We start from the raw sequence: 26791 nt of genomic DNA, 5'->3' as shown, positions 1-26791 counted from the left end.
TGAGCAAATACAGCACCTTTCTCTAGGACTTCGAACAATCTCGTCTTTTTCCCCCAATTAAGTGGAGTTTCCTCTCCCCCCCCCACGCCCCTTCTCTTATCTCTCCCCCCCACCACCAACCCCATGTCTTCAAAATGATGGTGGAAAGGTAAAGTGCTGAAAAGGGACAACCCCCATCCAGAAGGGTTGGCTTCAGGATGGTTATGCCAATGGGCTTTGGTAGCTGTCCATGAATGGGCCAGTCATGGGCCCTCGTTCCATGATTTGTTTTAAGGCACATTAATACAACCATCACCGATGCTCTTAAAAACGCTTTCAAGTAGTTAAGAGAAAAAATAAGCACAATTTCGTGTGTAAAATAACAATAGTATTTTGCTGATTGTATTTGTTACCTTATTTGATATGGCCTACATCCTGTTGCAGACTCTTGTGAACCTCATACCGGGTGGTTGCTTGGCGGGAATTCCACTTGTTTACTTCGTTGCTTGTTTGACTTTGCTGCACTGTGGAAAAATGGTGTGGAGAAGATTCCATGAGGACTACAGCAGGATAGAGGCCACTTGATGATCAACGTCCAATTTGGCTAGCATTTTGTACTATAAAATACTGTCTGGTTGGTTTTGCTAATTTGCTGATGGCTTTTAAGAGCTTATGTAGCAACTACTAGCTAGGCAGAGTGAAAAAATCTGCACCATTGTGTTTCATGAGGAGTTTTTGAGCTTTGATAATATATATATATATATATATATATATAGCCAACTATTTTTATCTTCGGAAAATGACCATACTGTATGGAAAAAATGACATCTTTCTCAAAATTTTTGTTATTCTTCTCATGTCCAAAATCGCAAATACCTAACTTTGTTAGGACCTTTTTACCCTTCACATGTGTGAAAAGACTGAGTTTTGCGATATATCGTTCCGCTTGTCGGCTAGTGCAAACTCTCACTTAAAATGTACAATCGCACGTTTTCTATGTGAACCTCACGAAGCTCGCATAAATTTATTTACGAACATCCAGTTAGATTGAAACCTTGAACATTGTAAATATCCTACTTAAGTCACATATAAAATACGAACATCATATAAATTTTCTTACGCACATTTGGTTAGACTAAATGCTCTAACATCACAAATATCCTATTAATCTCCAATACTTCAAGAATTCACATAAACATGTGTGAATCTTCACCAACATCGCAAATATCTTAATTGGCATATACTTCACGAATTCACATAAAAATGTGTGACCCTCCACTTAAACTTAAGGTCACAACATCACAAATACTTGCTAAATATTTGCGAATTTATGACATAGATGTAGTCATCTCTCTCTCTCTCTCTCTCTCTCTCTCTCTCTCTCTCTCTCTCTCTCTCTCTCTATATATATATATATATATATATATATATATATATATATATATATATATATATATATATATATATATATATATACGGATTTTTTGACAAACATGCAATTTTTTTTAATACATCACATATGTTTATGATGAATACTATGCGAGTTTCTTTATCTTTTACGGAGTTCTCGAATCATATATAAACTCGTTTTTGTTCATTTGTTTTTTTTTTTCGTTTGTGTTTGGAAAGAACTTTCCTCTTGAACCTTTTGCATTGTTCTTCTCTCCTTGCGGTGATTCCCAGTAGAAACCTTTGCATTCCTTGTCACCGACTTTCGCATTTACTGGTTCGAAAGGTGAGTTCCATACAAACAATATATATATATATATATATATATATATATATATATATATATATATATATATATATATATATATATATATATATATTGTTTTTTTCACTCTAATTTTTTTTTAAGATATGATCATTTAATAGCCCCATTCTATGGATGTTTTTTGTATGTTTTTTTGTGTTTTATTTAATATTTGCTATGGGATTTATCGTTTAAGGTTTACTATGCTAGTTTTTTAAGATCTATAGTGGTTGTTGTAGGCCGTTAATGATGGCATCTGAAAGGACTAAAGTACACTACCATAGGTCTGATTACTCTAATAAGAGATCTATAGTGGTCTTCAAAAATAGTAGCTTTAAGAAATTTATGACTTTAATATCGGATATGCGAAAGACATAATTATTGAGCTTTCAGCATAGCTATTCTCTAAACATAGATAACCAACAAATATAGATATATGTTTGGGACAATGATGATATAGAATTGATATTATTTAGTGGTGATGTTATCCACATTAATCATGGAGCAGTTAAACAAAAAGCAGTTGGAAGTGATGTTCAAGAAACAGTTGATAAATGAAATGATGTGAATCCTGTGAAGAATGTGCATTTATCTCAGGCACCATCTATCGAGCCTAGTTATTTGGTGATCATCTAATTGTCTCAAACAATGAATGTTATTGATGTTGTACATGATCAAAGGATAATTTCAGAGGATATGGAACAATGTAGACAAATCGGTGTTAGTGATCTTCATCGCAGTAATTTGAATGACATCCAGCCTTCCCACGCAGATGACAAAACTAGGTATAAGTTGTTGGAAGTTATAATTTATGCCTTAGATATAGGTGCAATGATGGATATGAACTTTTTATGGTCAATCTTGAATGTTGGAAATGCAAAAATGTTGAATATATGAAAGCAAAAGAAAATATAAATACAATGAATTTTGATTTAGTTTGTGCAATTGAACAATCAATTAGTGGTAACAACGATCACATTGACAGTGGAGAATCAGATGATATCGATGATGCTAACTATACAATGTCGATGGGAGAAAACGAAAACAACACTGATGTGAGACAAATAATGACGGGTGAAAGTGATGCACGAATGACATTTAAGAAGTCGAACCCTTGGTATGTTGCATAAGCTATATGAACATTTGTTGGGTAATATAATTGTTTTATATTTTTACACTAATGAAGAAAATCGTTGAATATATTCTCATTCAATGGATTCTCATACAATCAATAGCAAGCAAAAATCATTTAAGCAGCAACATCTCATTTATATGACAAATTGTGTAACGAACAATTTAATGATTATAAACAATTGTAGTGGCTAACAACATGCTCAAACGATCGAGAAATTGCTTTCGGCAAAAGATTTAATGATCTCTAACATTGTCTTGAGTTTTTGAAAGATCATGTGATCATGAACTATAAAATAAAATTCTTAAAGAGTTGCAGAGTCACTATCGTATGCACGAGGAAGAACATGCAAACTACAGTTGATTGTCCCCAGAAGATTCATTGCACAAAAGTGCGTGAAGTAGGGTTCTTTCAAGTGAAAAAGTATCAAAGCGAACATACATTTGGTAGATCACTGGACAACCTTGTAGTAAAAAAATATCTTTAAAGTAGATTTTAGGTGTTATTAAAAAACGCATGCATGATAACTTGAAAATAACTTCAAGAAAAATCATGAATGACATCAGCCGCGAGGAAGGTGTGGAGGTTACTTACAAACAAACATGACGTGGATGTGAACAGACTAAGGAGACACTATATGGTTCATTCGAAGAGCCCTTCAGGATGCTTTTTGCCTATTTGGATCATCTGATAAAGGCTAACTGAGGATCACTAGGGTACATTTAAACTAATCGAAAAGATCAATTTCAGTACATATTATTATCCTTCTCTCCAAGCATCATTGGGTTTTTGAAAGGATGCCTCCAGTTCTTATAGTAGATGACACTTTCTTAAAAGAAAGATACACCAGTATATTGTTGTCGGCCTATGGTATTAATCCTTGTGGTGAGATGTTTTCAGTAGCATTTGTAGTTATTGATAAAGAGTTGAAGAATTCATGAGTAGTTTTTGAAGCATCTAAAGAAAGAACTCATACGCTTCGATGAGTTTAGAGAGAGAGGTGTATTGATAGTCATCTTAGATAGGCATGAAGGTATAAAGTATATTGCCCCCCATACATGACTTACATGTCATGTTGGATATTTGAAGCATTTGATGAAGAACTTTTCAAAAAAAATTGGTTAACTACTCAGTGCACTGGACTGCAACTCGAGCATCTACAAGAGAACAATGCACTTATTGTCTTCAAAAAAATTAAGAACAAAATGAAGCTGCATACAATTATGTTGTCACTGACGTGCAACCAAAACATTAGGCTAACAATCACTTTTCAGTGAAAAGATATAGGTTTTTAACGTCTAATATAACAGAGAACTTCAATTTGTAGATTTTCACCATACGTGACAAGCACCTAATTCTTCTTATTAAAAAGCTTTATCTTATGTTGATAAAACTTTTTAAAAAAAGAAAAAATATCGAGCAACATATGACAGACATTGTGTTGCTGAAGGTGAAAGAAAAGCTAGATGAACTGAAGAAAAAGGCACAACAAATATATGTGCAAGTAGTGCATTGCCCCCGACATCGATACGAAGCCCGCGATCGATCTCATGGTTATAATGTTGATCTTCAGAAGTACTTGTGATCTTGTGAAGAGTGGCAGGTTAGCGAGTTTTCTTACAAACATGTGATCACATATATTTTATATGAGGGCAACTTACCAAAGGATTATTGCGACGAGTTCTTTATAGTTGAATAATATCGAGATGCATATAATAAATATTCATTCTTTCAATGGCGGATAATGTCCCATATATCACTCTATCTATAAAGCAAGACAACCTAAGGTGAACATATAGAGAATAAAACACAAAGATGTGCCATACAAGTGCAGTGTTTATGGTGAGGTTGGCCACAACAGGTAGAAGCATGAATAACAGTATGTTAGAGTACGTATGCTTTGCAAAATGTAGGATTTGTTAAGAATTATTTAATAAAAATTTTTGTGTATATCTGATATTTTTTTAATGAATTGTTCTAGTGTCTTATGTCTTGTATGTATATCTTAGGTAGTTCGCAATGTATAAAGGTAAAGAAAAACATAAAGAAAAACATGGCAAAAAGGAAACCAAACTACTAGAAATTCCCCAATCATCATGGTGCATGAGGTATAATCGATATCCCAAGTCATGTGTGTATGTTTGTCCTACTGTACATGTATGTGTTTATATACAATTTTAATTGGTGATAAGACCATGTCAATGAGGAAGAAAAAATTGTGCAACAAAATACAGAAGAACTGAAAGAGTATGAATTTGATAAAAAATACTCTGTTGGCAAATGACGTAAGTATTATGTTTGTACTTTTTTTTATGTTTGCATATAGATTCATTTAAATCTAACATGAATGCACTACATATTTTGACTATGTAGCATCTAGCAAGGTTCATAGATAAACTCCTAGTATACCTTTTGGAAGTGTATTTTTAAAGGTTGTTTTTATGAAAAAGAGTTTATGAAAGTTGGTTACCAAATTTAAAATTCCAACTCTCACAAGTAGTGAGAATCGAGTCGAACACAAGGAACGGGTTGAAATAAATTTCGTATTCCACCAAATGTGAATTGTTTATTACCTTAAAAGGAAAAATTAAACTGCTTAAGAGTGCTTACAAACTAAATATTAAAGAGTTATTACAAACCCAAACAATGCTGAATTTGAAATTAATTACAAGGTTTGAATGTGGCAAAAAAGGCCCTAATTAACTAGAAATTGAAAATGCTAAAAAAACAAAAAATACTTCTTCGCCTTTGCTTCTTCGATTTAACTTTGAATATACTTCATTTAAATCATCTAGAATGAGCAAATGGCTCCACTTCTTGCAAAAACAAGAACAAAAACACACGAAATGCAAAATCCACTATAATTTGAACTTTTACTTGAAATTACAATTTTGCCACTAGCTATTGCAGAAATTTCTGTCAGAACAAGTTTTTGTAATTCGGTAGAATCAGATAGCAACTGGATTCTAATCGTCCTCAAAAATTTTAGATATATTCTCAAAAAATTAATGAAGAGAATCCAATTTATAGAATTGAAAAATTCAAAGTAGAACTTGATTTATTAACGAATGAACAACAATTTGAAAACTGAAAATTACTGTTAAAACTTCTAACAGCTTTTATAATTTAACGAATTTAGTCTAGCAAACTAGATTGAAAATGAATGAAAATTTTACAATAGAAATTAGATTAATTCATGAATCCAATCCATTTTACGGAATTGGATTTGGATTCCGTAAGCTCCAGATAATCTAAAAACAAAAACTAGAAAAAATGCAGGAAATAAAAGTTGCAGAAAACAGAGATGCCAGAATATGTGGTCGGAAAAAACTCAGAACAACCCATCAATTGGACTTTAATCGTGCTGAATTTTTTCAAAGAGCAACTAGATTCAAGCACAAATCAGATTCAATTTACGGGTCATGATTTGGATTCCGAAATCTCCAGATAACCTTAAAACAAAGTCTAACACAAATTGAAATTAAAACAGAAACTAAGAATTATGGATTTGTCCTCTTTGATTCATTAGATTGAATCAAAGCATGAATTCATCCAAACTCTAACAACTAATCTAATAACTAACTAATCTAATTGCGTAATTGAATCAAAGAAATAACAACTAACTTGCTGGAATTTAAATCTATACTATGAGAATGATTGTTTTAAAGCTATAATTGAACGGAAGTCAATCAATCATAGATCACTTCTTTTTTTATGTTTTTCACAAGAACAAAAAGAAAACTTAGATTAGATTTAGATCCATTGCTTGGATCTAATCTAATCTAATCTAATTGCAATTAAGAAATAGAAATAGAATCGAAATTCAAAAGAACTACTAAGTTATTTCAATGAAGCCAACTGACCTCTTGAATTACGCAAGAGGCTATTCAAGGAGATCGGTTGGTCTTCTTTGAATGAAAAATGCTCTAAATGAAAATTTACAACAGACAAAGGAATTTCAGAAATAGAAAAATTGCAGGATGATCAATTGAGACAAAGAAAGCAAATAACAACTAAAGATGCAATACTTCACAAAGAAATAAGGTAAGGAAAACTCACTAGATTGTTACCTCCAATGAGTTCGAGGAATGGGGATGAAGAATAATGGCCTTCAACGATTTTGATGTGTCCAACACTTTTCCGAATTGACTCTCAAAGAGATCTTCATTGTTGGAATAGAAATAAGAAAAGAAGAAGAAGAAGAAGAAGGAAGGAGAGAGAAAGAAGAAGAGGAAAAGAGGAGGCAATGAAAAATTTCTTTGGAATGAAAAGAGGAGAAGAAGAAGAGGAGAAGAGGCTGACGTGAAATGGGCTGAAGACCATTTTACGCCAGCCCTAATGTGGATATTTATAGTGGTTTTGACAAAAATTACAATTAAGCCCTAATTTTTATAAAATTCTAAAACAAGGCTTAAAATGAAAATAATTTCTATGCAGCATTTTCAAAACGAGTTTTGCTAAAACTTTAAAATGGATTTGGTTTAACATGTTTGTTGAACACTTTAGACTTGGATCCAAGATCCAATAAAGGTGTTTTGGATTGGATCATAGTCCGAATAGCCTTGGTATTCAATCTAGAACCGTAAAACGATCGTAACTTCCTTGTTTTAACTCTAAATTTCATAAGATTTGAACTGCGACTTCTCTAATTCTGAAATATCATAAGCATAAAATATAAACTAATAAAGTACACTTAAATGCATGATTTATGTAATAAAATGAATGCATATTCATGCATTATCAACTCCAAGCCATACACAACGACAACGATAGAGACTACTTGCCGAAAACCCTTTACCTTACCCTGTATTTTTCTATTAGTTTGAAAACCGATGTTTTTATTATTTTTCAACTGACTAACTGATAAACCTTGTATGTTCAAAGCAAATGGTCACAACTAAAGGGTAGCAAAGTGAGACAACTGACTGCTTAGCGAGGACTTGGCGTATCATTTCATTGAAGCTGACAAAGTAGCACTTACACAACTTTGCATACTTACAAAACTTAAATTTTATGTACACTAGGTTCCTTGCAACTATTAAATTTCCATGTGCACTTACACCTTAAACTCGGTTTATGTTACAACTCTTAATTCCTTTCAACTGAGGCAATGAAACACTAGGTTCTTTGAGAAGTGGATATGAAGGACTTCAGGTTGTATAATTCCACAAGTTTCACATATTATTCAAATAAGATCATCAAATAAATAGTATGATAAGATAACTTATTCAATAATGTACTCGCTTTGTTGCATATGTTTGTTATCTTGTTTTCTTACATATGTGTTGCAGGTTTATTTTTTTATAGCGCAGTTTGGGTATGACTATTACAACGATTAGACAACTCAGATTATATATGGTATTCTTCAACAAGAGAATGGGTAATTATTTTGCATATATTTGTTAACTAAATTCATACATATATGTGTTCTTGACTTAGTATATGGTTGTTACAAATATGATTGTGGTATATTTGTCCTAGTGTATATGCAATACTTGAGCAAAAACTGGTAATTGAGCTTTACGAGGTATGTGCTTATATGTCATGTTTTGTTTCGTTCTTTGGGATGTTTGCTATAGTTAGTTATTTACTAATAACCCTTTTTTCATAAAGATGTCATAGATATAAAGAATCGTATGATTAACTTCTATAAACACATGAAGAAGATGGCTTCAGAGGGTACTAAGGCCAATAAAAAGGAGGAAGTTGGTGATGTCCTGATAGCTGAGCTATGAACACACATGGGTTCAATTTAAAATTGTATTATAAATGTAAAACATGAAGGATGTAAATTTTTTAATGAATATATATATATACATTTATGAGCATGTGTGAATGAATGAATGAAATAATATATGAGCAAGTTCATTTTGAATGAATGAATGTATGAGCATGTATGAAGGAATGAATATATGAGCATGTTCAATTTGAATAAATGAATGAATGAATATATGAGTAGGTTAACATGTATGAACAGGTTCATTTTGAATAAATAATGTTGCTTTGGAATGAATGCTTGTACATATGAGCAGGTTTTTATTGGAATGAGGAAGTTCGTATAAAATAACTGCAAAAAATGATAAATATTTATTAGAATGAGGAAGTCCGCATAAAATTACTGCAAAAAATAACATTTATTGGAATGAAGAAGTCTGCATAAAATAACTGCAAAAATAGACAAATATTTGCAATAATGAGACATTCTAATTATGAAAATCGACAAATATTTGCGATGATGAGACATTTTGCATCCATATTTGGGAAAATTGATAAATATTTGTCAATTTTTGCAATTGTTTTATGCGGACTTCTTTATCCTCATAAATATTTATCAATTTTCACAGTTATTTTATGTGAACTTTTTTATTCAATAAATATTTATCAATTTTTGTAATTATTTTATGCAAACTTTCTTATTCTAATAAAAATATGCTCATACATACATTCATTTACCATTGGATCACCCTCCCCTCCTTAGATGCTTTTGAGATGGGAGACAAGAATGTATCCACAAACTTATCAACATTTTCTACACATGCTACCTTAGATATGAAACACTTTGAAATTTGTAGTTGTTTAACCAACATTGAAGGTTTTTGTTGCTTGTTGTTTGAGCGCAACTTTTTGTTTTTATCGATGGTGCATTTTTTATGGAAAATGTCAGACACCCAAATTTTTGACTTTGGATGTGGCTCCCTATCTATCCACTTGTGAACACTAATCCATGCTTGCAAATAATCAGGATGACCCAATACGTAATTCTTTGTTGGATATTGCTATTATGCTCAAACACTAGAAGATGATGTGGGTGTGGACCCCTTCGACACAGTCTTATCAGTGGCCATATTCTATAATAACAAGACAGTAAATATTGAAAAACACATTGCAAAAAATAAACAAACTATTTGCGAGGATGAATGAATCTCATAATCAAACAATGTTCCCTAATCATGCTTATAATACGAGTTATACAACGTATAAACAAACAAACTGGATTTATGAGGCATACAAAGAAATAGAATAGGCTATTGAACATGTAAAGATAACTTGTTGGGGACCACCAAAAATAAGATGTGTTTACTAAAAAAAACATCGTCGATGGTTCAACCGTGATGAAGTATCTGCCTATGAATCATCAAAAATAGTTGCCAAAAAAATTCACCGGAAAGTGACTGAAGGGAAGCAAGTTGGGGTAAAAAAAAACCCTAATTTATGCAAAAATAGCCCTGGTGGTGCAAAAAATCAATTATTATAGTATCGAAGAGCCGTATTTATTACACAAACTCCACAACAAATAATGAATTTCACATAATATTCATCCCAAACATAAGTGATATTTTAATATATTTGTCAGAAAATCCACATATATGTAGAGAGAAACACATTTATGCCATCATTTCATAAATATTTAAGTAGGATATTTGCAAGGTTGCGACTTTCTATTTAACTGGAGGTTCACACATATTTTTATGCAAACTTTGTGAGATATATGCATACTGAGTACGATATTTGCGATGTTAGAGGTTTCAGTCTTATCGCAAATAAATTTATGCAATGTTCATATTATATATGCGACTTAGGTAAGATATTTGTGATGTTCGCAATCTAATCGGATGTTCGTAAATAAATTTATGCGAGTTTCATGAGGTTTGCATAAGAAAATGTGCAATTATACATTTAAGTGAGAGTCTGCACTAGCCGATGAGCAGAGCGATATATTGCAAAACTCCATATTTTTGCACATGTGAAAGGTAAAAAGGTTTTAATGAAGTTTGGGTATTTGCGATTTTGAACATGGGGAGAATAGCAAAAAAAATGTGGTATTTCAAGAAACGTGTCATTTTGTCAGTACAATACGATCATTTTTTTTTTTATCTTCCCCTGATAAAAACATACACAACAAACATGCATGTTTACATATTCATACACTTGCAACACTGGATTCATATAACATTTATGACTACTTGATTACTTGTGGATGAAAGAACATCAATGATGGCAGGTGAAATCCCTCAAGAGTTTCTTAATATTGCCAATGCTCCATCTATATAAGGCATGAACAATAGAACTATGTATTTTGTTCTTCCACAAAGACAACAAGATCATGACCTTGTAGTTCTATCGTTCACAAGGAGAATGAGTTGATAACCAAGAAATTCTTAGATTGTACCATGCTTCACTTAATTCTACAATTCTTGTAAGGTTTTGTGATGTCTCATAATTTGTTTAAAATAACATGTCACTCTTGAGACTGCAATTGAGTCAAAATGATAGGGTAATGGATGAAAACCATTGTCGATGAATTGTAAGAAGATTACAAAAAAAAAAGATGATTGATGGCGAGAGGGTGATGCATGAATGGACATATTTCAAACAAAAATTGATCATACTATACGACAAATATGACGTGTTTTTCCAATTTTTCTAAAAATTTTGAAATCCGCCTACTGCCCAAAGTTGCAAAGCGAAAACTTTTTAAAACCTTTTTACCTTTTGCATAAGCGAACCTCACGAAGTTCGCACGATAAATCATTTTGCCCATCTACTATGGAAAAACCTTACTTAAATTTCATATTCACATTTTTTGTGAATTTCAAGAAGCACACAAAAAATTGGTATTTATGCAATCTTCTTTGTTAATCATAAAATCACAAATATCTTTGCAAAATTACATATTTTATACCAAAGTCGGGGGAAACCATGCGAACCTCTCTTCTCATTTCTTTAACTGTCACTTAAATGTATGTTTGCACCTTTTTTTGGGTCTTTATGAAGCGTGCACAAATAAGTTTTGTTAACATCTTTACGATCGTAACTTCACAAATACCTTAGTAAAGTCGTATATTTTATACCAAAGCCGTCTGAGATCGTGTTAACCTCTTTTCTTCTTTCTACGGTGCTCATTAAGTACGCAAATATAACTTGTGTGAACCTCTTTTAATCGTAACTTTGCAAATAACTGAGTAAAATCACATATTTTATAAGATCACAAATAACAAAAATATGCAAATATGTTACTATAAAAATGTCTGGTAGTTATAGAATGTGATGTTCTTTCATGTTTACAATTTTTCATGGTATAATATCATTTTTACAACATCATCATCAAAAATATTTACCCACATCTGTTCATCACTTGTCTTTGGAGAATAAGTATATTGGAGGTTGACCAACTCTTCACTATATCCGGTTTTACGAGACATAGCCACAAATTTTTTAAAGTTAATGTTTTGGGGGACCACTAACATGCAGGCGCAGTGATGGGAGGTGAGCAATGGAGTGAGAGGAGGGTGCGGCGATGGGATTGGATCCACTTGGATCCGACCTCATTTGTTTGGGGTTATAGGTCTTGGTTTTGGATTTGGTGAGACCCATTTGGGTCTCATCAAACCTACTTCAATATATATATATATATATATATATATTATTTGGGTCCTGAGTAGACCTAAATTATCTTATCAAGATCGATTTGGGTTTCGAATGTATCCCTACCATTTTTACTTTGATAGAATCCATTTGGGTCTTAGGTGAATCCAAACAAATTTATTTTACTGTAATGGGATCCATTTGGGTCTTAAATGGATAAAAAAACTTTATTCATTTAGCAGAATCCAATTGGGTCTTCAAGTGGATCTAATATTTTATTTTCTTAGTGGGTCCTATTTGAGTTTTCTAAATGGATCTAAAAACCCAATTTTACTTAGTGGGATCCATTTGGATTTCTAAATAGATATAAAATATTTTCTACATTAGAGGAGGAATCCATTTAGATCTCAAATAGATTCAAATCTTATTTTCTTTAGTGAGATCTATTTGGGTCTTTAAATGGATTCAAAATTCATTCTACTTAGTGAGATCTATTTGGGTTTTAAATGAATCCAAATCCCTTCATGTCTAGTTTAAACTCCATTATGGGTCTAAACCCTACCCAGATTCTTTAGGGTTGACCCAAATTATTCGTAGATCCAAATAGAGCGGATCCAAAGTCTCAATACACATAATGGATTTGTTTGAGTTCGGATCCTCTCTAAGGTCCAAACCCAACAATCCAACTTCGGGCGAGTACATTCCCTCAACGTGTACAACATTACTATCATTCATTGTTTGAGACAATTGCATGTTTGGAACATCAACATCGTTCACTGTGAAAGACATTCCAAGCATTTTTTGTCGTATTATATGAACCACTACGTAAACATCGCCATTGAATAATATTGTTTTTATATCATCATCGTCAAAAATATTTACCCGCATTTGTTCATCACTTGTCTTTGGAGAATAAGTATACTGGAGGCTGACTAACTCTTCACAATATCTGATTTTATGAGACAACATAGCTACAATTTTTTTAAAATTAATATTTTTTTGGGACCACTAAAGATCTTCAATTACGACCATCAACGAGACGGTATTATAGTTTAACAAAGACTGAGGCCATCATTAACTACCTATGAAGAAAACAAATATGCATTACACCAACATAGTTAACCATAACGTCATTACACCAACACAGAAATACCAAAAATTAAATAAAGAACAAGCAAACATACATAAATCATTTACAATATGATAAACCCTAAACATAATAAACCTTAAATGATAAATCACGTGAAAATATTAAATAAAACACATGACAAGCAAACAAGCACACACAAATACGCATGGGCTTAGATGATGCTTATTTCTTAAAAAAGAAAGTTCAGAATGAAAATAAATATATATATATATATATTATTTGTATAAAACTCAAAGTTTGACTTAACCGAGGAAGACAATGCAAAGGATGTCGTAACCTTGTCAGAATGCAACAATGAAGTATCGTTGATGAATCTAAAAAAATAGTTGCTGAAAAAGTTGTCAGATTTTTGCAGAAGATCAAAAGCAAGTTGAGGACCACAAAGAAACCTTAGAAAATGCGATAATAGCTCTGTGGTGTGGACAATCAATTTTTATACTATAAAAAATTGCAAACATGAAAGAACATCACATTCTATAGGTACCGAATATTTGTGTAGTTAGTAACATGTTTGCTTCTCTCTGTTATTTGCAATCTTCTTATAAAATATGTGATTTTACCTAATTATTTGCAAAGGTATGATTAAAGGAGGTTCACATAAGTTATATTTGTGTGTTTCCTGAAGACTACATAAAGGAAAAAGAAGGTTCACATAGTCTCTAATGACTTTGTATATAATATGTGATTTTACTAAGGTATTTGTAAAGTTACGATCATAAGAAGGTTCGCAAAACTTATTTTTGCATGCTTCATAAAGACTGCAAAAAAGTAAGTGCAAACATACATTTAAATGATTGTTAAAAAATTAAAAGTGGTTCGCACAATTTTCTATGATTTTGGTATAAAATATATGATTTTGCGATTTTACGATTAACAGAGAAGACCGCATAAATAACATAATATTTTTTGCACTTCTTGAAATCTGCCAAAAAATATATACGAATATGAAATTTAAATTTAAGTGAGGTTTTGCCTTAGTGGACTGGCAAAACGATGTATCTCATAAACTTCGTGAGGTTTGCTTGTGCGAAGGGTGAAAAGGTCCTAAAAAGTTCTCTTTGTGGTTTTGTGCAATGGGCAGATTTCGTAAATTTTAGGGCATTTGAGAAAACACATCATATTTTTCGTCCAGTACAATCATTTTTCATATTTCAAAACACCTTCTTTGGATGATTGGAGAGGCCCAAAGCTTGGAATTGGTTGGTGAGAACATCTGCTGTAGTACATAATGGAATTGCAGAACTCATCATGTTCATATTCGCCCACTCATGGTGGTGCTTAAGACAACCTAAATGGATTTGACAAATCGTAGAATCTCATACTAGTCTGAGATGAGGATTACAATCAACTCATTAATATTCAAGAGCTCGGTTACAGTTATTTGGTGTCTGAAACACTAAAAGTTCATGAAATTTGGGTCATGTTTCTACCAGCAGCAATAGAAACTAAGGACATGCTGATGTTTCTCTTTGCAGTTTGGAGCATTTGAGTTAATGAACTTGATCGGCTGAAAATGTGAACCAGAAATACTTTAATTGGTAGCAACTGTTGGATTTCCTGTATTCATGTTTCAATGATAGCATTGTAGGCATTCCATATGCAATGTAATCATGAGCCAACCTCTTTACAGAATCTCGAGAATCAATGCATGTGGGTTATTGATGGCTTGGCTATAAGATGTAGCATTGTTATACTGATCACAATTCTTTACAGTGATAAACCCTGGTGAAAAAACATAATGAAAGCTAGGGTGCTTCTTTGACCCACCTTTTGTGTTCCGTGGAGAGAGAGAGAGAGAGAGAGAGCAGATCAATCAATATCGAGTACACGCTATGTTAAGCAAAGAAACAAATCCATACAAAAGCTTAAATTTACAAGAAAAAATTTTGTAGGAAAATTTACAATTGGTAGCTTGGCAACATCGTAGCAAGCTCACCTATGGATACTATTTTACCTTATTCTATAACACATTGGAACGAAATTCTGGTATGCATATATAAAATCCTTTTTTTCAGATAGGCAATTGCGGAACATGCTTCATTCGGTCTTCCTGTCTCCTCTTCACTTGAAAAAGAACTTCCAAAACTCTCTATCAGCCGACTCTGTAAGCAAGTGAGCTCCAAACGTCCCTTCCTCATCCACCATTGCCCTCATCTGCTTAGCACCACCATGGAAACCAACGTAGCTTTTCTTTGCAGCTATGAACATCACCCCATATGGTGGCCGTACACACTGTTGATCAAGGGAAAAACAAGGGAAACAAAAATATAAAAATAAGACTTCACATAATAGCCGCATGGTGGGCATGCAGCAACGACAGCCACCCCATCTTGGCATTTCTCAAGATGGGTGTGGTGCCCATCCCGAGAAATGTTGAGATGGATGGTCATCAGCAGCGGAGCTGCATGCTCAGACCATCGTTTGAGGGAGGCACTCACTAAGACCTTGTACTATTTCACAGGACTTCTATAAGATAAACCACCAAAGATGGATATCCCATGGCACAAAGTCCATAACCTCGCTCAATAAATGATACCCAACCACATACAGCAATTCTTAAGCAACTCCACCTAATAGGTATCATCCTATCTTAAGAGGTAGGTCAGAGTGACATTTCAATGTTAATTGTACAAAGAAGTGCTGAACAAGACCATATTTCTTACTTTTAATATTAGAAAACTAGCAACCAACCTTTTTTATGAGAGCATGGAGTTTTCTTAAGGATGTCATCGAGTATGGAATGTCCTTCATCAGAATTATATCATATCCTCCCTCAGATGGATCTGTGTCACTGGCACGCTCCCACGCACGACTTCCTGAGAGCTTCCGAGATCTCCTGGCTGAGGAAGAGTCTGGAACAAGGGCACTGCCATCCTGACTACTACAGCCATCAAGAAAATCCTCCTCTGAAAAGCTGAGATTCATATTTGGTGGAATATCATAACCATCTTTCTTTAAAACTGATAAGACAGTGGGAAGCTCATCCCAGTCACCTGCATAGAAATGCACATCTGGGGTCAAGGAGAGCCGCGTTGGAGTCACCGAGCCCTCAGGTTGGCGGCTTTGCCGATCACGTGCTTGCTCAAGGTTGGCAAGGGCATTGGGTATAGTGACACAGCGTATGGTCTCAGCATTTAGGTCCTGGAAATGTACTGTAGAAGCACCCTGTTCACATGGTTGTGTAAGCGCATGAGAGAGAGAGAGAGAGCACGTTATCAGTATCTAAAATATCATTGATTCTGGGAAGAGGATGAGAAGCCTACAAGCCTGGTTGAGAACATCCTCAATAGCCGAACCAATGCAGTGATAAAATTTGAGAAAAAAAATTAAATAACCAAACTTCCCTCACCACTTTACAATTACTTGGAATATAAAAAAAGTCTTACAGGAACCCAAGAAACTAATTTATCCAAAAAGAAGGAAAAAAACTACTATGACATACAGTTTTTGTTGGCTTGTCAAGCCAATGGTTCGCAAACTTAATAAGGACTGTTGGTAACTTCTTAATAATCCCCAAACCAAAACCGAAAAGAATAAGAACCCAAAAATCCTATGGGCAGATAATTCAACAAGAGTTTTGCATTTAATTTTCTAGGCAAAAAATGAGGTGTTTCTCTAAGCAAGTGAAAATTGGCAGATATAAAGACCATAACAATGAGAATTTGGCAATAGCTAAAAAATATGGTTAGCATTCATGCTCAATTTCAAGGATCAGATTCATCAGTGGAACACAAAGGCGCACAAGGATGCAAATTTCCATATGATCCATGAACAGGTCACCAAAAAAAACCATATAAAAGTTTGATGGGATTTTGTGGTTGCTAGGCTGCAAAGTTTCAGCTGTCATAGAAAAGTAACATGCACAAAAGTAGTAATAAATTTTTAGATGGTTTGCTTCCATCTAACGTACCTTAAGGCAAGCGAAAATCCCAGGCAACCCATGGCCACAACCAAGCTGCAACCAATGGCAAAGAAGCCTTAGGCATTTTATCAAATCACACAACAGAACTAATGACTAGGAAATTGAAGAATAATTCGTGGAAAATTATTTACTATTCACAAAGGTCCCTTGAATGTGAATTTACAGTGATAGAATAACAAGCTCAAATATTTAAGTAAAAGAAAAACAAACAAGATTTTGCAATTGATGGACAAATAAGAGTTTTGCTAGGAGGGAAACATGCTATAAGAAAACAGGCAGGTTCAGGCAGACCAGGGAAAACCATGCGCACATCATTGAGGCTGTAAGTGTTTTTCAGTGATCAAAATTTTGAATCGAGCATGCATACAGAAACAACAAGTGCAGTGGCATGCATGGCTCAGAATTGAGCATAAGAGACAGAAAAAAATTTAATAAGATGAAGATTTTGAATTAATTTATAGATAATAACAAGGATAAACATCCACTGAACCCTAAGAAACAGCACATCAGCAATGCTATCTTTCAAAACTCTTAATATAGAAAAATTACCTCCAAAACATGCTTGCCCCTAAAGCTCAACTGTCCATCACGAATTTCATGTTTGAGGACATTGACAAGATCAACAGAACACTCCCAAGATTTAAGGGATCCTGAAAAAACAGGAGAAATCGTGATCATCATGGAGGCCAACTAAACAAGAATAACCAGATGACCTAGAGTTTATTACCGACTTGAGTCACTGTAATACAAGCACATGGAAGTCACAGGTTACTTAACTAGATTAGTGAGCAAACGAATAGGGAGCGCATGGACCTGAATGGTTCAGGCTATTATTTCTCATATGGCCTCCAAGTCACTTGAGTCAAATGTATGTTTCTCCAAGTGACAGGATCCATTTTTTCTGGTGCCCACACAAGTCCCATGCCATATAAGATTGCAAAGTTAATTAAGCTTTTTGTTCCCATCTTCTTTACCCAAATTTCAAACAGAATACTCAAGAGTCACTCAAAGGTAACTTCCATGACTAAATGGATTTCCCATCATATCTTAGCAAAGTTTGTGCTCACCCTCAGTTTTTGAATGAAAAGATTCAGAACTAGTGAACCCAATTATATCAGCAACACTAATCCTTCCCTGCAATAAAACAATAACAAGTTATCATACTTTGACTAAAAAGGAAAGCTCAAAATAGATCTCTGAAAGAAATTCAAGAGCACATGAAGACTATCATTTTCATATTTAGAAAACCCCAAATGCCAGCTAATGTCATCGATGGGCAATTTGATTCACATTCAATTCTGTGATTACCTTGAAGAGGTTCAGACCCTGTAAATCAACATTTTCTCCAGCATATTTGTAAGGGTGAGCAGTCTGCATAGAAAAAAATATAAAACCCACTTCAGGTTAAATGATATTGAAAGTTGTTAGTGCACTCTAATATAACATATCATTTCTTGACCATAGTAGTGTTCCTTGTCATCAGCAATCAAGGAGGAGCAATCCTTGGCAAATCATGATTAATCAGAACGAAAATCAGTCAACATCAGTAGGGAACCTCCTTGGCTAATAATGATTAATTTGCAATTCAACAAATGATGATTAATTGATCAAATTAATAATAGTCTTCATGTCAAAATTACTGTAAAGCTAATATTAAAATACAACCACCGAGGTGGTATCCCATGTGGTAAGCGGGGTCCTGTGCCAAGCTGAAGGCCCAGGTTCAAATCCCTCTGCCACATGGGGCTTAAGAGATATCTGGTAGATAGGGGTGGCAATTTCTGACACGACCCGCCAACCCGCCTCTTAGGCGGGTTCGGGTTTGGCTTAAACGGGTTCGTGTCGTAAATGGGTCGACCTGCCTAACCCATTTATTAAACGGGTCGGGTTCGTGTTAGGGGTATGCCAACCCGCCAACCCGGCTGACCCGTTTAATAAACAGGTTAGGAGGGTGGGTCAACCCGTTTACCCAAACCCGACCCGCCAACCCGTTTACCCGACCCCGACCCGCCCGCCAACCCGCCCGCTAACACGAACCTGACCCGCCAACCCGCCCACTAACTCGTTTACCCGACCCGTTTATTAAAGGGGTTAACCATATCGTGTTGGGTTACCCGTTTAATAAATGGGTCGGGTTAGTGTTTGCCACAACCGACCCGTTTAATAAATGGGTCGGGTTCGTGTTGAGGTATGCTGACCCGACCCGATTGCCACCCCTACTGGTAGGGGTCTGCCTAACCCCAGCTTGCCTTTACAAACAAAAAAAAATATTAAAATACATAAAGCATTATTCAAATCAAAACATAAGAATGAAAAATATGGAACTCAAAACTTATGATATGCACTACTTAATCTTAAATGAAATACGAAGAGATTTTCATTATATTAGTAAATGTTTATTTATCATCACCTTATAAAAGGTAAGACAAACAAGGAAAATTTTTGACACAAAATTTTATTTGATATTTATCTTTATATTTTCCATCGTTATATTCATACTCATCTCTCCTCGCAGTTTACTCAATAAGCCTTTTTAACCCCCACCCACCCCCCTCCCCTCTCTGCCAATAAAGTCACCCTTAGCAATTTGGAGACCCAACAATTTTCAGGAAATTTGTGGCCGTCTCATCACCTTGGGTGAAGCAGATTGTGATTCATCAAAGATTTGGATGATGAACCCACTATGTCACAGGGATTTGGCTAGTCGGGTGCCGCACCCACGGCGATGCGACGTGACGCAGGTGCAGGTGCGGCACCCGTTGCAATCAAACTGACCCTGGGTTCGGTCAACGCACCAAGGGTCATAAGTGTCCAATTTTTGGACTTAAAAAAAAATTGCCCCATGAAATGGGCTAGGAGGGGGATTAGGGCAAAAACATTTTTCCCCTCCTCCCGACGCCTCCTCTTCTCCGTCTCCAACCCAGCAGCGGCAAGGCGACCGGTCTAGCACGATGATTCCGACATGACAATTGATCATGCATATTTTATTTATATTTTTATGCATGATCTTATGCATATTCAAGGTTTAAAAACTCGTGTTTAGTTGATTTTGATGAGTTGTACATGAGAGCTTTGTGTTGAATTCCATCGAATTTGGAGTGAAATGAGCAAATTAGAGCAAATAAAAGACTTTTGGATCTAGCCCGATAAACAGATCCGGTAAAATTTTAAAACTCCATATTTGACCCACTTGTGTTTTAGAAATATCTTGGTTTTTAACATGTTTTTAGAAATAATATTTTTAAATTGAGGCCGTTTGAAAATCATTGAGATTAGGAGCTTTTTTTAGAAAAAAACTAAAATCCCCTTCTAACCCTAGGCCCTTAATATAAAAAGGGATTTTAGAAGAGAGGGGGTGTCTTTCTCTCCTTGGAATTCACGGCTCCCTCCCTTTCTCTCTCTTGCCTCTCTCTCTCCTCTTTCTTCTTCCTTTTTTCTTCTTCCTTTTTTCTTCTTTCTCCTCTCTTGGATTGAAGCTTATCTCCATAGGTGCGTGACACGTTTTAGAGAAGAGGGAAGGTCGCTCTTTCTCTCCCCAGTCCGTTGAAGGCAAACCTAAGGTGAGCCTCTTCTCTTCCTTTTCTTTATATTTTTATTTATTGTAATTTGCTGCATATAGATTAGTTTTCTTTAATTTCTGCACGCATTAGTTTGTCTTTCTATATCAGATCTGACGACCAGATCTGCTGATCAGAACAGTCGACCACACAGATCTGATGACCAAATCTGTTACACATATCTGCCGACCAGATCAGGCCAGCAGGTTTGCCATCGATCAGCAGAACCAATCTGCCAGCCCAGATCTGCTTACACAGATCTGCCGACCAGATCTGTCAGCAGACCAGGTCAGCCGACGTCCAGCGTGATCAGGCTGCCAATCTGCCAACCTGATTGCCAGCACATCTGCCAGCCCGATCGCCCATTCTGAGTTGCCGACGGATCTGCAGATCATCCTTTAGCAGGGCAACGGCTGAACCTGATTTGTATGCTTCAAAATATTTTTTTTGTTAGTTAGTGATAGATTAGTAGTTTATTACTTTTCCGGTATTAGATTAGCATAGTAGATCATGGTTTTGCTGCATATTGAGTTACAAATAAAAAAAACTGGTTTTTGAAATCGCGATTTGGCAAACTGTGTGTTAAATAAATTATTTTTTTAGCTTAGACTTTTTCTTTCCTTAGATTTAGATACATATAGATTTTTGTTTTTATATTCAATTCAATTATTAGTTTATTGCAACTAACCATGACTAGAATAGGTAGTCTAGTTGCTTTTGTTCTTGTGTGGTTTTTGAGTTTTGTAGGTGGGTGTGAGCTTCTTGATTTCTATTGGAATGCGACAACAATAAACATACTAGGGTCGTACACGCACAGATAACATGAGCTACATTGTGAGCAAACGAGGACCTGCGATTTTTATTTTCTTATTTTTTTTGGGCATTAGGCCATTTAATGAGTCTGGGTTGTAATAATTTTATTTTTGCTCGAACACTTGTAATAGGTTTAATTGCGCTTTGTTTACTTTTAAGGCAATAAAGATTGTTTTGTTTGGAGTATGAGGCTTTAACCCGTTCCCTCAGTTCGACCAGAACTTCACCACTAGTGTGAACCGGTTATTTATAATTTGATGCACGGTTTACACTGACCATTTTTATTGAAAATGACTTTTGAAAATTACCAGAATGATTTTCTTTGTTGGTTCATATCGCCGACCCCAATTGTTTTGGGATGAAGGCGTAGTTGTTGTTGTTGTTGTTGTTTGTTGTTTGCCTTTTGAAAAATACTTTTAAGAAAAAGTTAGCATCAAATTTTTTGCACCATTGTCGGGAAACGGCGATTTAAAACTAAGTACTCACTTTATTGCATTTATTTCACGTATATTTAGGATTGCTAGTTCGCTTTTGCATTTTTTTTTATGATTGCCAAGTTTATTTTTTGTTGATATCTAGGATTGCTTAGTTTGCTTTGGTTTATTAATTAGGATTGTTAAAACCACGTTGAGTGCAAACCATATAACCAGCTTAATTTTTCTGCCTGGTCTACCTACAAGGGTACCATTTTATGTGATTGAGGATGTAGTTTGCTTTCAAGCTCTATACTTGCACTTGGGTGGTGGTTGTTTATTTCAGTATTTTCCTGCTTGCTTCGTAGTGTGGCTTGACTGCGATTGCACGCTAGTTTAAGTAAAAAGCCCTCTAGGACGAGTAGTGCATCGGATCTCAACCCAACGGTGTATGCAAAGGCCGAACTTGTAGATCCTGTCGATAACCATGAATTAATCCTCAAGAGATCTTGTACAGTCGTACCCATGGCGGAAGATCCTCTTCAAGTCCGTCCTTTGAAGGAGTACTTCATTCCTACCGAGTAGGATCTCATTTTCTGCATAATGAGACCAAATGTAGGAGCCCCACAATATGAAATTAAGGTCAGTGTCATCCAAATGTTACCATCCTTCTATGGCCTTAGTAATGAGGATCTTTACCGCCATCTCAATGAGTTTCTAGAAATTTGTGCTACTGTTAAGATCAACAATTTTGGAGATGACGCACTTAGGTTAACCTTGTTCCCGTTCTCCCTCAAAGATAAATCCAAACATTGGATGAAGTCTTTGGATACAATTCAAATTACTACTTGGGATCGAATGCAAAAGAATTTTTTAAAAAAATTATTTTTCAATTGGTAAGACGAACCAATTCCGCAAGGTTATCACCAGTTTCACTCAAATAGAGGGAGAACAGTTCCATGAGACATGAGAGAGGATGAAAGATCTTCTCTGAAAGTGCCTCCACCACCAGGTGCCGAAATGGCAATTGATACAATACTTTTAAGATGGGCTAACTGAGAAAAATAAGCAAATGGTTGATGCAACCTGTGGGGACATATTTATGCTCAAAAGTGAGGACGAAGCATGAGCCTTATTCAAGACTCTGAGTGAGAATTCTATGATCATACTTCGACCTCAAGAGTAGAAAAGGCAACACCTACCGTTGAGAAAGTTAAGAAAATTGGTATGTACAAAGTGGGGACAAACCTTGAGTTGCAAAACAAGGTTGACCTTCTGACCCAAAAATTTGATCAGTTGTTGTCAAATCCCACCCTAGCTATGCAGGAGTGCGCACTGTGTGCTAGCCCAGCACACCATGTTATAGATTGTCCTGCTGCATCACAGTACCCTGAATTTGTGTAAGAACAAGTTCAGGTGGCACAAGGTTTGAACAAGCCCGCGAATAACCTGTTTTCCAACACTTGTAACACTGGCTGGCGAAACCACCCCAACTTATCGTGGAGAAATCCACAACAACAACAACCCTGCTCTTTCCCAGACCCAGGTTAGGTCAGGTAGCTATCAATCAAGCTATCGAGACCCAATTTTCCTCAAGCTCAGCCTATATTTAGCCAGCCTCCTTCTCAAGAGCTTACATCAAGTCAAACCTTTGAACAAAAAATGTTTTAGGCCTTCGCAAACATAAAGGCAAACCTGAACTCCCACATACACTCAATAGCAAAACTAGAGACTCAAGCCAGCTGAGGCGTTAAGCAGGCGTAGCGAGGAGACGCTACCTGGTCAACCTATGGTCAATGTCAATCCCAGTGAAAAAGAACCAATCCATGGCCTGCATATGACTTACTCACACCAAGAGCATGCTAAGTCTATCATTACCCTTAGGAATGGGAAAGAATTTCATGGTACCAAGGAGACAACTGAACTGTTTCAAGAACAAAAGAGTGATCAGTCGGTCTCCTTAGATTCACCCCAGGAAAGAGGGAGGGCTTCACAACCTGAGCCTTCCCGATCGTACGTACCCAAAGCCCCCCTTCCCGAAGCACTAGAGAAGCCAAAGTCTTTTGGCAAGCAAGGGGTGAAAATGCAAGAGATGCTTGAGATATTCAAGCACGTACAAATAAACCTCCCTTGTTAGATGTCATTCAGCAAGTCCCTGCATATGCGAAGTTCTTGAAAGAATTTTTTACACAGAAGAAGAAGTCGAGGTCCAATATACCCAAAAAGGTATACTTGACTGAGCAAGTAAGTGTGGTGTTCAACACCAAACTCCACCCAAGCTCAAGAACCAAGGGACTCCTATTATCTCATGCGTCATAGGAAACATTCTTGTTGAGGGCGCCTTGCTCGACCTTGGGGCAAATGTAAACATCTTACTGGGTTTATTTTATGATGCATTTGAGTTAAAAGATATGAAACCCACACCTATGACCCTACAGTTAGCATATAGATCAATCAAAGTCCTCCGAGGGATTCTTGAAGATGTGTTAGTCAAAGTGAAAGATTTCTATTTCTCTGTCGACTTCATTATTCTGGACATGGAGAGAGTTGACTACATCAAGCAGACGCCCATCATCTTGTGACGGGCCTTCTTGGCTACAGCCAATGCGTGCATCAATTGCCGCACGAGAGCCACGGACGTGTCCCTTAGCAACAAGAAGATGATGTTGAACATTTTTAATGCTATCATGGGCCCTGATGGCGAGGATGCTTGCTTCCAGGTCGATTTGGTTCAGGACCTGACAGAAGCAGAGCCTCTTTGGACGTTGAGTGATCCATCTCAGGATGAAGAAGTTGAATCATGAGGATAGCTTGGGATTAATAGATAGACTTTCAAATGAGTTGAATTGGACCTGAAACTCCGAGCCTCTCCCGGATCTGGCAGAGCGACCTGCCATACCCTTAATTGAGAATCCGCCTGAGCTTGAGTTGAAGCCTTTACCAGCTTCTTTCAAGTATGCTTTTTTAGGAAAATAACAAACCTTGCATGTTATTATTGCAGCAGACCTGACAAGCATTCAAGAGTGTCAACTTCTGTAGGTCTTTTAAGAGCACAAAGAGGCAATAGGATGGTATGTGGCAGACCCTAAGGGGATAGATCCCTCCTTTTGCATGCATTGGATCATCATGGAAGAGGGTGTTAAACCTTCCAGGGAGTTGCAAAGGAGGTCAAACCTCCACATGAAGGAGGTAGTGAAGAAGGAAGTGGTCAAGTGGTTAGACATTGGGATCATGTATCTTATCTCCGACAGTCAGTGGGTGAGTCCAACTCAGGTTGTTCCTAAGAAATCTGGGCTCACTGTGTCCATTAATGACAAAGGAGAAAGTGTCCCCATGAGGACTACCACAGGGTGGCGAGTGTGCATTGATTACAGGAAGTTGAACAATACAACACGAAAAGACCATTTCTGGTTGTCGTTCATCGATCAGATTTTAAAACGCCTCGCAGGTCAAAGATATTTTTTTTCCTGGATGGATATTCAGGATACAATCAAGTGGTCGTTCACCTGACCATATGGCACCTTCGCTTTCAGGCGTATGCCATTCGGGCTCTATAATGCCTGACAACTTTTCAGAGGTGCATGATGGTTATCTTTACAGAGACGGTGGACGACATCCTAGAGATTTTTATGGACGACTTCTCGGTGTATGACTCATCTTTTGATAATTGTCTCCAAAAGCTATCTAGAGTGTTCAAACGATGCATGGAGACTAATCTTGTGCTCAGTTGGGAAAAGAGTCATTTCATGATTAAGCAAGGGATTGCTTTGGGACATATTGTGTCCGAGAAAGGGATTGAGGTCGACAAAGCGAAAGTGGAGACCATTGCCAAACTTACACTGCCGACCTCAATGTGATAGGTTAGATCGTTTCTTGGGCATGTGGGCTTTTACAAGCAGTTTATAAAGGATTTTAGCAAGATTTCAAGACCGCATTGTAACTTGCTAGCGAAGGATCAACCTGTCAAATTCGATGATGCCCGTATGAAGGCATTTCTTACTCTCAAGGAAGCCCTGACTACAACACCAATTTTGAGATCTCCTGAGTGGTCATTACCATTCGAGATCATGTCTGACGCTTCAGACTACCCGGTAGGAACCATTTTAGGATAAAAAATTGATCGAAAGTCATACGTTATTTACTATGTCAGTAGAACCCTCTCTGATGCTCAGATGAAAGAGAAGGAACCGTTGGTTGTGGTGTTTGCATTGGAGAAGTTTCGATCTTATTTATTGGGCTTTAAGGTCGTTGTTTACTCAAATCATGCCGCCCTGCAATACCTGATGAGTAAAAAGGACATGAAATCGCGGCTCATCCGATATTCTGCTATTGCAAGAATTTGATCTCAAGATTCGAGATAAGAGTGGATGCGAGAATCGGGTTGCAGATCATTTGTCAAGACTGATAGTGGAGTCATCCACTTAACAGGGACAAATAGATGACTCGTTCTCGGATGAGCAGATCTTGCACATTAAGTGTCTTCCCTGGTTTGCTGACATTATTAACTATTTGGTGATCAAAAAGTTCCCTGCCCAGTGGAGTAAAAATGAGAATGATCGATTTTTAGAGCAGGTGAAGCATTATTTTTGAGAGGACCCAGAGTTGTTTAAGTTATGCGCTGACCAGATGATTCGTAGATGTGTCCCAGAAGAGGAGAACGAGTTAGTCTTGGTCTTTGGTCATTCCCTAGCCTGTGGAGGACATTC

The 26791-nt window shown here is 36.1% G+C and overlaps 2 protein-coding genes across 3 annotated transcripts in view; one reads left to right on the top strand and one right to left on the bottom strand.

Moving 5' to 3' along the window:
• Positions 1 to 8608, top strand: part of LOC149843124 (gamma-secretase subunit APH1-like) — a 65275-nt gene extending 56667 nt beyond the window's left edge. Inside the window, exon 6 of one of the 2 annotated variants that reach the window (XM_090001711.1) lies at positions 8478 to 8608. In XM_090001711.1, coding sequence (XP_089857837.1) covers positions 8478 to 8486 — 9 coding nt within the window. In that variant the 3' untranslated portion in view covers positions 8487 to 8608. Of the gene's footprint in view, positions 1 to 423; positions 774 to 8477 lie in introns of those variants that run through there. The other variant, XM_090001710.1, reaches the window with a different exon arrangement.
• Positions 8609 to 15187: 6579 nt separating this feature from the next.
• LOC149843122 (uncharacterized) overlaps positions 15188 to 26791 on the bottom strand; it is a 28343-nt gene continuing 16739 nt past the window's right edge. The window contains exons 2-7 of the mRNA XM_090001709.1: positions 18611 to 18673; positions 18370 to 18436; positions 17852 to 17952; positions 17291 to 17335; positions 16072 to 16545; positions 15188 to 15612 (exon numbers count right to left, since the gene is read on the bottom strand). Of these exons, the coding sequence (XP_089857835.1) occupies positions 15442 to 15612; positions 16072 to 16545; positions 17291 to 17335; positions 17852 to 17952; positions 18370 to 18436; positions 18611 to 18673 (921 nt within the window). The 3' untranslated portion in view covers positions 15188 to 15441. The remainder of the gene's footprint in view (positions 15613 to 16071; positions 16546 to 17290; positions 17336 to 17851; positions 17953 to 18369; positions 18437 to 18610; positions 18674 to 26791) is intronic.

This window comes from Nuphar pumila, chromosome 3 (genome assembly GCF_984573655.1).
Source record: "Nuphar pumila chromosome 3, dmNupPumi1.hap1.1, whole genome shotgun sequence".
NCBI classification, from domain to species: Eukaryota; Viridiplantae; Streptophyta; class Magnoliopsida; order Nymphaeales; family Nymphaeaceae; genus Nuphar; species Nuphar pumila.
The sequence above is the reverse complement of the archived record's forward strand: the minus strand, read 5'-3'. Positions and strand labels throughout refer to the sequence as shown.